The sequence below is a fragment of the Capra hircus genome, chromosome 27 (genome assembly GCF_001704415.2).
Source record: "Capra hircus breed San Clemente chromosome 27, ASM170441v1, whole genome shotgun sequence".
NCBI lineage: Eukaryota > Metazoa > Chordata > Mammalia > Artiodactyla > Bovidae > Capra > Capra hircus.
Genome location: NC_030834.1, coordinates 14,940,113 through 14,954,426, shown reverse-complemented (window position 1 = coordinate 14,954,426; position 14,314 = coordinate 14,940,113). Strand labels below are relative to the sequence as shown.

The following is a 14,314-nucleotide window of genomic DNA, read 5'->3' as shown; positions in this document are numbered from 1 at the left end:
TTTCAAAATAAAATTATTATACTTTTGCACCCCTTTGAAGTCAATAGTACTTAAATACTATCTCAGAGAAACAGTTATTCCTTTTTCTTTTTTTTAAAGAAAATACTCATTTGTGATATACCTGTCACATAGTCTTGAAGAATAAGGAAAGTTGGAGGATGAATGACTATTTTCCAGGAGACAGGTAAAACATATTTGGTAGATTAATTCCCAATTCACCTTCTCAGAGGAAAAGGACAAAACCCTCATTTACCAAGATTCTAAAGAGATTTTCAGACGAGTCCCTGGCCAGTCCCACATCAGTCTTTGTTTCCAAGCCTTCATTCCCCAGAGCTTGCTTTTCTTGACCGGGTCCCAAACCTTTTATTGAGCGGCAAGAAGACGTGAGGAAGCGATTGCTGACAGTCACGTGTCTGGTGGCACTCCGCAGAGGCAAGGCGTGCGTGCTTATCAAGGAATCAATCTTTTTGCCTATCATCCTCTTTTTCCTCGGAACAAAGCTATCTATCGCAATTACCTCATCCAGAACAATTACCTCACTTTAAACCCTTTATTCTCCCGAGAAAGGTGTTGGGAAGCAGGTAACAACTTGACCAGAGAGATGGATTTTGTAAAGGTACTGTATCGATGTTGAATGTAGGCAGTGGGGAGCCGTTGACAACTTTGTCTTTCTGTCAAACCAAGACTTCATTTTCTTTTGGGTCCACCAAGCAAAAGGGGACACACATTCTGACCAGCTTAGATACCATTTGGAGGGGGCGAGGCTCAATACTGCAAGAGAATGAGATGCCTTGCCTATGCAGCCTTGAACTCAGGGCCAAACCCCCAGGGGTGTTCTTTGCTCTGAAACTGTGTGGCCCAAGGCAGTGTCTCTCAAATGACTCTTTCTGCAGGAGGGAGACTAAGAGGCAACCACAAGGTACTTTCAAAAGCAGTTAAATAAAGATTTGACAGTCTATTCAAAACAAACCACAATTTGAAGAAAAGTCTTCTTTCCTTCTTACAAAGGCCCAGCACGTCTGCCTTTCCCTGATGCTCAGGAGAAAGGCAATTGTCAGGGCCCAGATTAAAACAAAACAGAAGCTGTCAGAAACGAGGTAGCTTTCTGAAAAGTTGGGGGGATTCCAGGGTGATTAGAACCACAGACAAGGAAATTGGGGGAGAAAAAAACTCAATCACATCCTCCGAGGGCACCTATGATCCCCCATCGCTTTCTATACATCCTTGCATATTTCGCCTAGCGCAATAATGGGTTTATTCCAGTGATATTTTTTTTTCCCCACTTGGCATTTGAGTCTTTTTTTTTAATGCTTCAAGAGTGTTGCCTGATTTGATTTTTAAAAATGGAAGCTAGAGAGGCAGGGCTGCGAAAGGGCTCAAAGTTGAACAAAACAGTGGTTTCCAGGAAGCAGGAGACTCAGGCTGCCGAGATGCTCACATCTTTCTGCGCCGGGTTCGCCTCTAAGAGGCCCGCCGGCTCTGCTCGCATCTTCGGAGCACGCGTGACCTCCGCGAGCCCCGCTCAGGCCCCGCGTTCGCGCTCGCTGAGCCGAGGCTTTTTCGCGGAGCGTGCGGGAACCTGGGGCGGGGCGGGGGGCTGCGCGCAGCCGCCGCGGGGCTCACCTGCGCCTCCCGCCGCCCGCCCCACCCAGCGCCGCGCGGCCGGCCGCCCCCGCCCCTCCCGCCGCCCCGCCCCGGCCCGGCTCATTGGCTGCCGCTCGGAGGGGAGGAGAAGGGGCGGCCACGGGGGTCTCATTAGGGATGCGGGTTCCCTCCTTACCTCCCTAGTCCGGATCCCGGCGGCGGCGGGAGAGCTGTTCGCGAGCAGTGCGGAAGGGAAGGCGGGCGACTCCGGCAGTGACCGTGGCGGCGTCGGTCGCCCCGCCGTGGGAGGCTATGGGGACGCGCGCATCCTTAGGGTGCCCAGCGCGCGGCGGCTCGGAGCGCCCTGCCCCGCTGCTGTAGGGAGCGGCCGTGGAACAGTCGCTCGCTGAAGACCCCCGGGACCCACTCTCCTCGGCCCCCCTGGTTCGCCGAGCCTTTCCCGGGTAGCGGAAGAGGACCTGTACTCCTAAGCGGGGCGAGCAGTATGGGGAGAGCGGCCGCCGCAGGAAGAGGCGCTGGAGGGGCGCGCCGGTGGCTCCCTTGGCTGGGGCTCTGCTTCTGGGCGGCGGGGGCTGCGGCTGCCCGAGGTAAGCGCGGGGCCCAGCGGGCGGGGTGGGGGTGGGACGGGGGGAGGCGACCGATCGGGACCCGCACCGATGGCCTTGGCTTCCCAAGTTGCGTCCTGCACCTCCCCGCGCGCGCGGAGCGCAAGGGGTGGCTGTCGGGTGGAGGACCTCCGAGGGGACCACTGTCTGCCTCCCACCCCAAGTTTGCGATCAGCTGCAATCCTACAGGTTGCTGGGACCGCTGGGCCCCTACCCTGCCTCGATTCTCTTCGTTCGCTCCCTTTTCCGAGCCCTCCCCAATTGCTGCAGACTGGAGTCCGCCGCTCTCTTCACTCCAGTCTCGCTCTCTCGAGTCCACTCCACTTCCTTCCGAAGCGAGCCCGTTCTCGGGTGGGCACCCGGAGGGGTGTCCGAGAGCTCCTGGGGAGAAGGGACCGGGTACTGGGAGACTCGGTAGGGTGGGCTTGAATGGAGATCGCGCCTTTTCCCTTTGGGGAGCAGCACCTAGGTTGAGGTCCGCGAAGCTCCACTCGCCTTGGGCGACAGCAGCCCTGGGTCGTGGGCAGCACTGGGCTATCTTTCGAGAAGGCCGCCGTGTGCCCGGGAAAGCTGCGTGCGCGGGCCGCGCGTAACTGCGCCTGCAGTGCCCGGCCGGGTTAGCAGTTGGCCGGAGGCCGGTCACCCGGCGCCTGGTTTCCCTACCGGGTGCCGGCTCTTGCCCGGGAGCTCGCCAGCCCGGGCCCCTGAGAGGCAGGGAAGCCGCTGCTTCTTTCTACTTAGAAACGTAGACCCCGTTTTTCCTGGTTCCGTAGGACTCCAGCAGAGAGAAATTTTGCAACTGGTTTCAGCTCCACCTTGAGCGAGGACGGGGAGCATCAACTTAAAACCCGCGGACTTGTTTGAAGGTGATCAGAGGCAGGGTTACGCATAGCTTGAGGACTGTGCCTTTTACCTTTGAAATCACCGGGAAGCTTCTCCTTCCCGCTCTTCTTTACCTTTCTTTATTTCCTGGGTGTCATCCATTAGGCTTAGAATTTGTAAATTACATTCAGTGACTTACTAACGCTGGTCTGTCGAGAGGTGAAACTGACCTGCCTACCTCATTTCCCTCGAACATGCTGTGAGTAGCCGCGAGACAGAAAAGGGTGGAAAGGGTTGAGGATGATCATAAAAGAACCAGTATCATTCGAAAAGCTAACGGTGTGTTAAAAGCAGTTTTGCTGCCTGGAATGAAGAATTAAAAAAAAAAAGGTGGATAGAGGTTTTTCCCGTTTTATGATCCTGTTCAGTGACTATTTGCATTTCATTTCCTGAAAAGTTCCTCCCGCCTCCCCCAATGGAGTAGGCTTTTTAAAAAGCAGAAAAGGCTTAAAAATGAGCCAGTGATTGCACACACTGATGGTGGGGAGCATAGTTCTTTTCCTTGCTGGAAGAAGCACAAGCTTCAGCCATTTAATTTACTACGGAGAATGCCTCCTTGCAAAGTCAGCTCTGAGTTGTTTTTAATACACTGTTCTGGGGGAAAGTGGGCCTTTTCTGTCCTGAATGTTGATTTTAAATGTCTGAGTTTCCACTTGCTATTCTATGCTGAGTACCTAAGAGTGACTGATGCCACATACTGACCTTTGGAATTTGGTTGACGGGTCTGTCCTGAATCTAGCTTGAAACAAGAGGTGCGGACCTGCCAAAAAGCCTCTTGGATGGAGTTTTGCTGGCTGTGAAACTAAGGCTAGCACCTCTTGTCGGCAAGCTGTTCTTCGGAGGACTCCTGGAAAACATACTGTACACTCTGCAGGCTTATTTACAACAAATGTCTTGCGCAGATCATAGTAATGTTTAAGACACATGGAGTGGAGCTGTACATCTGATTAATATTTCCCTTGTAATATTTTACTTGCTGGGGCAGCAAGCCCTTTAGCACCTGTCAGAGATTCCCCGAGAAATGAGCAGTAAACAGGCTGCAAAATCTGGAAGCCGCACGCACCTGACTTGGGACAGGTGGGCACAAGTAAGAGTTTTTCAGAACAAAGGGTGGGTTTCAATGTTACTTCAGTTCTCCCAGCCCAGGAAGGTGCCCTTTCATTGAAAGGAAGATGAGGTCCCCCTGGGGACGCATTTGCTAAGTTTTGTCTCTGGGGTTGGCCTCATGTCTTTCTTACTTACCCAAGTAAATAGTTTTTTTGTGAATCTTCTTTGCACATTGTTTTGAGCCAAGCTTCTCTGCCTTCCCTAAACAACAGGATAGACAGAACTATGCTCTTGACTTTGACTATATAATACTATTCAACAATTCAGTAGCCATTTCTTTACAATTAGCTATATTTGTTTCCAAGACGATTGTACCAACTCAATTCCCTCCCCTTTTCTTTCACTCCATATTTAAAGTAAAACCGTCTGAAAATCGGAATGAGATTTCAGATGATTGGCTTTGAATGTCCTCAAAGAGGAAGATACTTGGGGCAACAGACTGCCTGAAGAAACTACGTTCTGGTTCTCTTCTTTGTAAGTTAGATTGACGTCTTCAGATTTATGTCCCTGCTGAAGAGCATACTGTAAGGAAGGCACTTGGGTACCATGATTACCGTATATTTTAACACTTTCCAACTTAAAAGAAAAGTGGTTTAAAAGTTGTTCATGACCTGCCAAGTGCTAATTGAATCCCCATCATGTTGTCACACTGATTTGTTTTTGTTCTTTGAAAACAGGGAGCGCCGCTGTTGATCTGGTTGTAATTCCTCTGTTAGATACTGTACTTAGGAGATTTCCCAGTCTGAAGGCAGGGAGGGAGATGATCTCAGATAGGCTGAGCTTTCACCCAGTTTCTTTAAAAAATTGTTCTGGACAAGGCAGTCTTCCTTACCGTAACCATAGCAATGCGTTTAGGGCAAGAGAAATACATGTCTGCTTTATGGGCATAGTAGGTCATGTGGTTTGTGCATACTTAAATCCATTTACCTCCCTCATTCCTACAGTTTTAAATCCATATTCACTTTCTCCTTAATAAACATTATTACTGCCTCCCCTGCCCTACCTTCTGTTGCTTTTTCCTCCAAAATCCGCCCCTCCACAGAGGGCTATGAAAAAAGAGCCTTTTCTCCCAATTTCTCGATGGTTTTTCTTTTTGTGACTCTTGGATTGTGCCCTTAGTTTGAGCAGTCCAGTGACACATTCTTTTCCTACCCAACAAAGGCTTCAGCTCAGGAAATCTCTTTAAGTATCTCAGTTGTTAAGAAATTTCATTGTTTTTACCTGGCCATATAATAGCAGCACCTGTCACCATTTTTTTTTTTTTTAATATTCTTACTAGGAAAAATAGTAATGCCAGCCTTCCATTCTTCTCAGTCTTTGAGTGACCTGTCTGTGGTTTAAGTGGTACCCTGCAAGCTGGGAAAACCTGTGGAGCCCCAGGAATCCTCAGTGAGTTCCATCAAAACTCTCTAAGTGGGACTGGTAGGTCCATACCCTGCAGTCTCAGTAGTTGGGGAAACCCTTTCCTGTTGCCTCAATGACTCATAAACTTTTCACCATCTTCCGTCCACCAAATAAGGACCCAGCTTTCAAGGTTTCTCAAGAAATCGCCTGTTCAGGAGTTCATGAAATTTGGTATCACTTCCTTGGGTCTGTCTTCTTTTTAAATATGGAGGCTGGAGACCCAGACCATAGGGGTTATAGTCTAATCCCAAAGACAGGTGTACGAAGAAAGACTCATTCCATCACATGGAAGGTGATGGTGGTGTTACAGGATGTCTTCTTAACGGGCAGACACAGGTGTTCACAGAGCCAGAACGTGTCCCCCTTCTTGTTACACCTTAGCCATGAACTCTGATTGTCCCTTTCATTGGGTGGTACCACTTGACCCACTGCGTTGCTGTCTTTTCTTCTGTCATCCTTGTTCAGCTGCCTTCATGAACAAACAGCCTCGAATAACCAAAGGGAGCTGTCTTCCATCATTCTTGGCCACAGGCTCGAGGTCAGGGCACTTAGCTGCTCACCCGCTAGTGTGTTCCGTGCCTGCCATTGGCAGGAGACCTATCATTGTGTTGCTGCTACTCTTTGTATCATGCCTGTTCTTTAAGAGAAGGTGTTTTTTGCAGCCCTGCTTGAATATTAAATAATACAAGTAGTGACTGTATTTACGAGCTTCCCTGGTGGCTCAGAGGTAAAGAATCCTCCTGCCAATGCAGGAGATGTGGGTTTGATCCCTGGATTGGGGATGATCCCCTGGAGGAGGAAATGGCAACCCCCTCCAGTGTTCTTGGTCTGGAGAATCCCATGGACAGAGGAGCCTGGTGGGCTACAGTCGATAGTCTCAAAGAGTTGGGCACGCACTCGCACCTTCGTTAATTACTCTAAAGAGTTTTATGTGTGTTAACTCATAGAATGCTTAAAATAAGTCTTTGAAGTGAGCGCTCTTAAGATTTTTCTGTTTAAGACAGGAGAACAAATTAAGACAGAGAGGTCAGATTCCTTGCTCAAGGCCACGGAGTTTATTCTGTGGCGGTGCCTGGATTTGAACCCACGCAGTCCTGCTCCAGAGCCCACGGCAAAGAGGCTTTTCTGAGCTGTGCCGAAAGCAAAACGGCTCTGATATTTTGGTGACACGAGGGCTAAAATTATCTCTCTATGAGATTTTCAGAAGAATTTAGAGGAGCTTAAATAAATCTATAAATGTATTCAGCTACATCTCAGAGATTTATGTTGTATGGAAACAGCCACCCTCTCACCATTCAGCTTAATATACTTTGGGATCAGATTCACACTTAAAATTCCGAGCGCCAGCTTCTAATGTGATAGCTTGCCCACCCCCCCCCACCCCCAATTTTGAATTTCAGCACAAAATATTGCTCTGATTGAATACGCCATCCATGGAACGGCAGATCCCAAGAGACTATTTGTTGCCTGTCTTGTATTTTTAGCCTTGTTTGCCGGGGAAATGTGAAGCATGAGATTCGAGACTAGATTGTTAACACCAGAGGTTGCTGTTTCTGCTGTTTTGGGTACTCCTGCTGCTGCTTCTGCGAGGCAGATGGCTCGATTCATTTATAGAAGAGAGAGATTCGTTCTGTTTTGCATCTCCACTTTGAGAAGAACTTTTAATTGTTTGGTACCACATTGCGTTGTCTGCTCTTATTGTGCGCGTACACATGCTGTGCGTAGATAACGGGCAGAAATTAGGCGGATGTTCTTGTATTCAGTTTGGACCGCCTTAGAAATCTACGGCGCACTCTCTCCTGCTTCTGGAGGATTTCTTTGAAAAGTGGATTTGTGCACAGGACGGTGGGGACCGCGTATGTTGTTCTCCACACCCCCGCCTTCTTTGGACTTCCCTGGACTAAGAAATTAGGGGCAGAAATTTTAGGGTTGTGTTGATGGGGCTAAAGTAGAAATCAGACGTGGAGTCCGCTTGTCGGCTTACGTTAGACCACGACAGGATGTAAACTGTTCCCTGATGTTTCACGTTGTCAAACGTTTCTTAATACTGTTTCCAAGAGGACAGGAGTTCAGGGAGGCCTCTGTTTCTCCTATATGATCAGTTTCTTCTGACAGTTTCCTTCCTAATTAAGGAAGCCGGAAGCCAAAAGCTGTCTTCCAAGTGAGGTCAGTTACAGCCTCACTTAAAGCAGGTATTGACTTTCTGCCCCCAGATTTCTGGTTCATAAAGTGCTAAAGAGCCTCTCTCCCCAGAATGAGAGACCTTGACACTCTATATGCTTTCGCTGGAACTTGGCTTATAAGGATGGGAGGAAGCATATGGGGTAATTTCACTGCAACACCATGGAATTTGACTCAGGATGGGTTTTACAAGATGTGTTGTTTCATTTCCACTGAATGGTGTAACTTTTCAATCAGGTAAGTCCAAGGGAAAATGACATTGCAGACATCCCCGGAAGGTAAGTGATTTGGCAGACAGTCATAGGAAGCAGGAGATACTAGAGGTTAAAGCAAAGAAATCCTGATGACTTCAAGGGCCCAACCAACATTGGGATGACTAGGCTTAATGTCATTCATAGATTTTACTATAAAAGCAAGTGTATTTACTGAATGTTGGATGAGAAGATTTGCCTCTAAAAGAAATTTGTGGCACATTTTGTGGAGTTGTTTTCCTGAGATTGGTGGTTCCTGCCTCGTCACAGTACTTATTTAGTAGTTACCGTCTTTATTTGAATTTAATTTAATAAAATCTCCTGGAAGAGGAAGGGAAACCAAATGATCACGGGTTATGAAAGCTAAGCTGGTAATATTTGAAACACACAAATCAGGGCTTTTCAAATGTTAATGTACATTTGAATGCACATCTTGTTAAAATGTACATTCGGATTCCCTAAATCTGGGGAAGGGCCCGAGTTTCCATTTTCTGACAAACTTCCAGATGACACTGCCTGACCATACTTTGAGTAGCAGGTCATGGATGGTAGTAATTCAAGATAAAGAAAAAAATTTTGTTTTTAATTTTCAGTATTGCTTTTTACTTGGAAGACAGTATGAAGCAGAGTCCTATGTAAGAGTATTGCAAAAATGCTGATAGACGAATAGGCAAAGACAAATGTCAGTTTTAACACAGAAATGTAGAACCACTTATAAAACATTCAGGGAGAGCCCCATTCTGTTGGAGATTCGTGTCTTGCTTCCAGCATTTGGAATGATGGGTGTAATATTTTCAAAGGCTTGGGCTTTGTTTTGAAGTAATGGAGGACTTATGTCTGTGCCTAGTTGATTAAGAAGAAACTGAGTCCCCCAGAAGTTGAACAATTTCCAGAGTTTTGTTGAATAAGGACCTTTTCCACCTCTTTCATCTTATCGTATCTCTTGATTTGCGCTGTGCTTAAAAATGACCCCGAGTTCAGGATATTGAAAGTGAGGCTGTACTGAAGGGAGAGGTTGAACAGAGACAGTTGGTTAAAAACAAAAGCAGAGGAATGTTCATGTGGGGTGCATATGCTCCCCAAGCAACTGGATCCTGACATGTGGGAGGAGGTTTTGGGTCCTCCTTTGCTGTGTCTACTTGGCAGTTGCCGTCTCGCTTAATGTTACTTAACCCAGCACTGGCAGGGCTGGTCCCATAACACATGCTAAACAATACTTTTTTTACTTTAACCTTATTATGTTAAGGTATAAATAATAATAAAGATACCATTTCTAAAATTTACTCAATATTGTGATAAAATACTCAGGAAAATTTAGTTGCCATAAATAAATAACTGTAACAGGGTTTTACATACGTCACCCACCCCCCCACCCACAACAGATTGTAAAGCCTACATTCCTGGATTGCATGTGTGCATGGTAAGTTGTTTCAGTCGTGTCTGACTCTTTGCAACCCCATGGACTGTAGCCCTCCAGGCTCCTCTGTTCATGGGATTCTCCAGGCACGAATACTGGACTGGGTTGCCATGCTCTCCTCCAGGGAAATCTTCCCAATCCAAGGATCAAACCTGCAACTCCTGCATTGCAGGCAGATTCTTCGTTGCTGAACCACCAGGGAAGCCCCACACTCCTGGATACGTTATTCTAAAAAGATGATTAAGTGTAAGATGTGACACTATCACGGAGGGCTGTTTTGAATAATTCATTTGCATGTAATTTGACATTTTTAGGTCCATTCACAGTTGGGATAGTTTTGTATTTTTACATCCACCCTGATATGGAACAGATGATGAAATTAAGGTTTAGAGACTTTTTTTCCCACCCAAGGCTGGACAGAGTCATAAATAGCATTAGGACCAGATGCCGAGTCTCCAAATGGTTTCTGGAACTTTCTGACTACCTTGTCAGTCTGTTCTATTTATTTTGGTACCAAATAGGTTGATGGCACTTAAGTTGGACCTTACAACATTCTGCTCGTACTACTTTTGAGACAGGACTGGGAATCCACGAACAGGTGTGATAGAGGAGAAATAAATGAGTAAAAAATGTCAGTGATACCTGTTGACTTCTTGGTTTATGTTTCTCATGGTTATGAACATAAGTGGTCCCATCTGGGAAAGGGAACAAGTGGAAAGGTGTCAGGAGTGACAGAGGCAAGTAAAATTGTGAATATATGAAAAATAGTATACTGTGTACCGTAGTATGTGCTTCCCTGTTAGCTCAGCTGGTAAAGAATCTGCCTGCAATGCAGGAGACCCCAGTTCAGTTCCTGGGTGGAGATCCCCTGGAGAAGGTATAGGCTGCCACTGTTGTATTCTTGGTCTTCCCTGGTGGCTCAGATGGTAAAGAATCCGCCTGCAGTGCAGGAGACCTGGATTTGATCTCTGAGTTGGGAGGATCCCCTGGAGGAGGACATGGCAACCCACTCCAGTATCCTTGCCTGGAGAATCCCCGGGGACCGAGGAGCCTGGTGGGCTACAGTCCATGGGGTCGCAAAGAGTAGGCCACGCCTGAGTGACTGAGCACACACACGTACTGTAGTATGGCCTCAGTGGCATGTAAACTATCCTGAGGAATTTGCTAACTAAATTTCTTAAAGGGATTAAAATTTAGTTCATTAAAGTAACATCACAGTTTGTTTTTCTGCAGTTTTAAAGATGTCATTATAGGCACAAAGCACTCTTTAGAAATACAGTCCTGCCTTCTTAATCTGAATCTCTTTCTAAATATATTGTTTATTATTATTGGGTTGGCCGAAAGGTATGTTCATAGTTTTCAAACGAACCTTTGGGCCAACCCAGTAATCCTGTGCTTTTTACTCTCTGTATACAGTTTAGAGATAAGATTAAAGTCTTTTGATTTGTGCTGCTGCTGCGTCACTTCAGTCGTGTCCGACTCTGCGTGACCCCATAGACGGTAGCCCACCAGGCTCCCCCATCTCTGGGATTCTCCAGGCAAGAATACTGGAGTGGGTTGTCATTTCCTTCTCCAATGCATGAAAGTGAAAAGTGAAAGGGAAGTCGCTCAGTCGTGTCTGACTCTTCACGACCCTATGAACTGCAGCCTACCAGGCTCCTCCGTCCATGGGATCTTCCAGGCAAGAGTACTGGAGTGGCATGCCATTGTCTTCTCCTTTTGATTTGTACCTGGAAGTTATCTAGGAGGAGAAGGGGACGACAGAGATGAGATGGTTGGATGGCATCATTGACTCAATGGACACGAGTTTGAGTAATCTCCGGGAGTTGGTAATGGATAGGGAAGCCTGGCGTGCTGCAGTCCATGGGGTCACAAAGAGTCGGACATGACTGAGTGACTGAGCTGAACTGAACCGTGTATTTGGATTTGCAATAATAATTTTCATCAAGGTGTCTTTAAGAACTATCTCCTCTATGTTTGAAAAATAAATAGAAAAAATAATACAGACCACAAAATAAAATTCTTTGCTGGAGAAATATATGTGTTGTAAGCCTTTTGAAAGGAGCTGGGAAAATTGTAACTGTCCTTCATCTGAATAGTCAACCCTTGTATCTCCCTCAGCCTGCGGACCTGCAGCTGTAGTGATTGCCAGAAGCTTGCATCAGGAAACTTCCAAAGTTATCTCCCTTCAAAAAAAAAAGGCAATCAGGAGGTTCACAGGTTTTGTCAGTGTTAGGTGTGTGGGGGGATGTAAGTGTTTGGGGGGGTTTGCTTTAAAGAAAGAATGGTTTTAAAAATATTTGTCTTTTTTTTTCCACCTTGGAGCAAAGAGAACATAAAAATAAAACCCTACCTGCCCATCCGAAATACAAAAATGACAACTAAAACCCATTGGCTATTATCGCAAGTTTAGCAGACAGCTTGAAGTGCACATCCATCTTGGAGAGCAATGTGAAAAGACAGCCCTCCCCTATCATATCCTGCAGCAGACAACACCATCACTTGTGCACTCAATTATTAATAATTGTCAAGGGGATAAGTGCCTTAATGTGCAGATATCTGTATGTATGTATTATATGTTAGTAGAATGCCATATATCATCATTGCAAACTTACATCATTAAAGTTCTATGCTATTAATTTAAATGCCATTAATAACACTTAAACTTGAGATGGAGACACAGTTTTGACTTGATCGTCAGGTTCTTAATTTGAGTGCCCCGTTTCTTGCCTTCTCCCTGATCTTTTCCATCCAACCCCCAACTCTCAGTCTCCTCTTGTTCCCTGTCTCCTCACCAAGTCAAAACTGCCTTCCTGGGACTGCCCTGGCGGTCCAGTAGTTAGGACTCTTCCACTGCAGGGGGCACGGGTTTGATTCCTGGTCAGGGAACTAAGATCCCACGTACCATGTGGTGTGGCCAAAAAAACCCCAAAACCCTGCCTTCCTATTTAAGCAGTGTGGTGGGCTGCAGATTAAAGGCTGCATGTCCTGCAAAGGTCACTTTTTTCCTCTGGCTCTTTTATTTCTAAAATGAGAAGAGACGCATTATCATCAGACTTCCTTCCTGCTCTAATATTATTGTATGATGCTACCTGGTTGTTTTAAGTACCATTTCTTCACAGTATTTTTGGCATATCAGGAGGCATTTCATGGTATTTTAAATGTGTCAAACCTTCAATAACAAGTACTCCAAAAGAATTTTTAGGGCAAGTTAGTAGGACTTCAGGAATGTTGTTCGTGAGCCTTGGCTGAAGTGTTTTCAAGAATCATCAGTAAAAGAAGTGTGGTTTTTACGTATGAATTTCTCTTAAATCAGTGGTAGTAAACTATTGCATGCATGTGCAACTCCAGCAGCAGAAGTAGGGTGAGTGTGGAAAAGGGCCGAGTGGGTTAGAATCCATCCACGGCAGCCCATTGTTGTCCAGTTGGGCGCATGGACCCACAATTGCTAGGCTGACTTTTTATTTTTTAGCAGCAACCATCTATATGCTATTTCATGGTAAATTTCTAGCTTTGAACCTTTTTCAAGTTATTTTAGTAAAACACCTTTAATTCAAACAAAAGTCACAAGATACAGCACTCAGCCTTCCAGTTTGTCTCAAGACAAGGGCTTTTGCCACCTTTTATTAGATTTAAAGGATCAGGGAATCAGTTGGTCCTCATTTTCAATGATGGTCTTTGAGCTCTGCTAATAAAGCTTTATATAGCTTTGTGGAGGAGTGTTGTCTATTGTCTTCCTTTCCTCTTTCGTTTTCTTGGAATTTGTTAACCATCTTTTAGTGTTTTGGTTGCTTTTTCTTTGTGTGTGTGTATCCATTGTCGTTTTTAGGTTTGCTATCCCTGTGAGGTTTTGATACAGCAGTCTATATATTGGGTCGGCCAAAATGTTTGTTCAAGTTTTCCCATATCTGAACGTTTTGGCCAACCCAGTTTGTACAGAATTGGTCTTTTTCCTGTCTAGAGAAATTCCGTTAGCATTTGAGGAGCATTGTCTAAAAGCAGAAAGCATGTGAGTGGCCTTGTATTTAACACATGATAAACATTAATTTGATCAATAAGTTTCTATGTGCAGCTGCATCCTATTTGTAAAGAAGCATCATAAAATTGTATTGCTGAAAATTTATAGAACCCTAACATGTCTAGTGAGTGAGTGTTAGTTGCTCAATTGTGTCCAACTCTTTGTGACCCCATGAACCTGCCAGGCTCCTCTGTCTGGAATTCTCCAGGCAAGAATACTGGAGTGGGTTGCCATTACCTTCTCCAGGGGATCTTCCCCACCCAGGGACTGAACCTGGGTCTCCTGAATTTCAGATGAATTCTTTACCATCTGAGCCACCAGGGAAATCCCAAAATGTCTATGCTGAAGCTCAGATCTCTGCATAAGCAACTGAGGTCTAAAGAAGCAGCATAGATTACTTGCCTTGTAGAAGGTCATTTCTATGAATGTTTGCCTATGAACCCAGATCTTCATTTTCTCAGTGTTCTTGCTCTTCTCCTTTTTGGATCCATAATAACAATCACAATCAATAGAGGCACCAAGGAATTCAAAAGAGTGATACCTGAGACTAAAGCCTATTGATTATTTCACCCTGCTGTTAAAGGATGTTTCCCTTTCGTTTAAAATTTTTGTTTTTCTAAATACCTTTGAAATAGGATAGATTTTTCATCTTTGGTGCTGTTCTGAATCTTAGAACGATGAGGCTGTGGTTTAAGGGGCTCACGGTTTATTGTAGCAGAGCTAATGAATATCATATTACATTATTATCTATATTACATTTTCTGTATCTACAGCATAGATTGGTTTTGTGTTTTTATGAAATTTAGGGTGAGTCAAGCTTTTGTTCCAATACCTTCTGCATCTT

General features: G+C 45.5%; 1 protein-coding gene across 1 annotated transcript in view; it reads left to right on the top strand.

The window, feature by feature from the left end:
- The window catches only part of UNC5D (unc-5 netrin receptor D), a 631,871-nt gene continuing 619,294 nt past the window's right edge, over positions 1,738 to 14,314 (top strand). Inside the window, exon 1 of the mRNA XM_018042118.1 lies at positions 1,738 to 2,192. Coding sequence (XP_017897607.1) covers positions 2,090 to 2,192 — 103 coding nt within the window. The 5' untranslated portion in view covers positions 1,738 to 2,089. The remainder of the gene's footprint in view (positions 2,193 to 14,314) is intronic.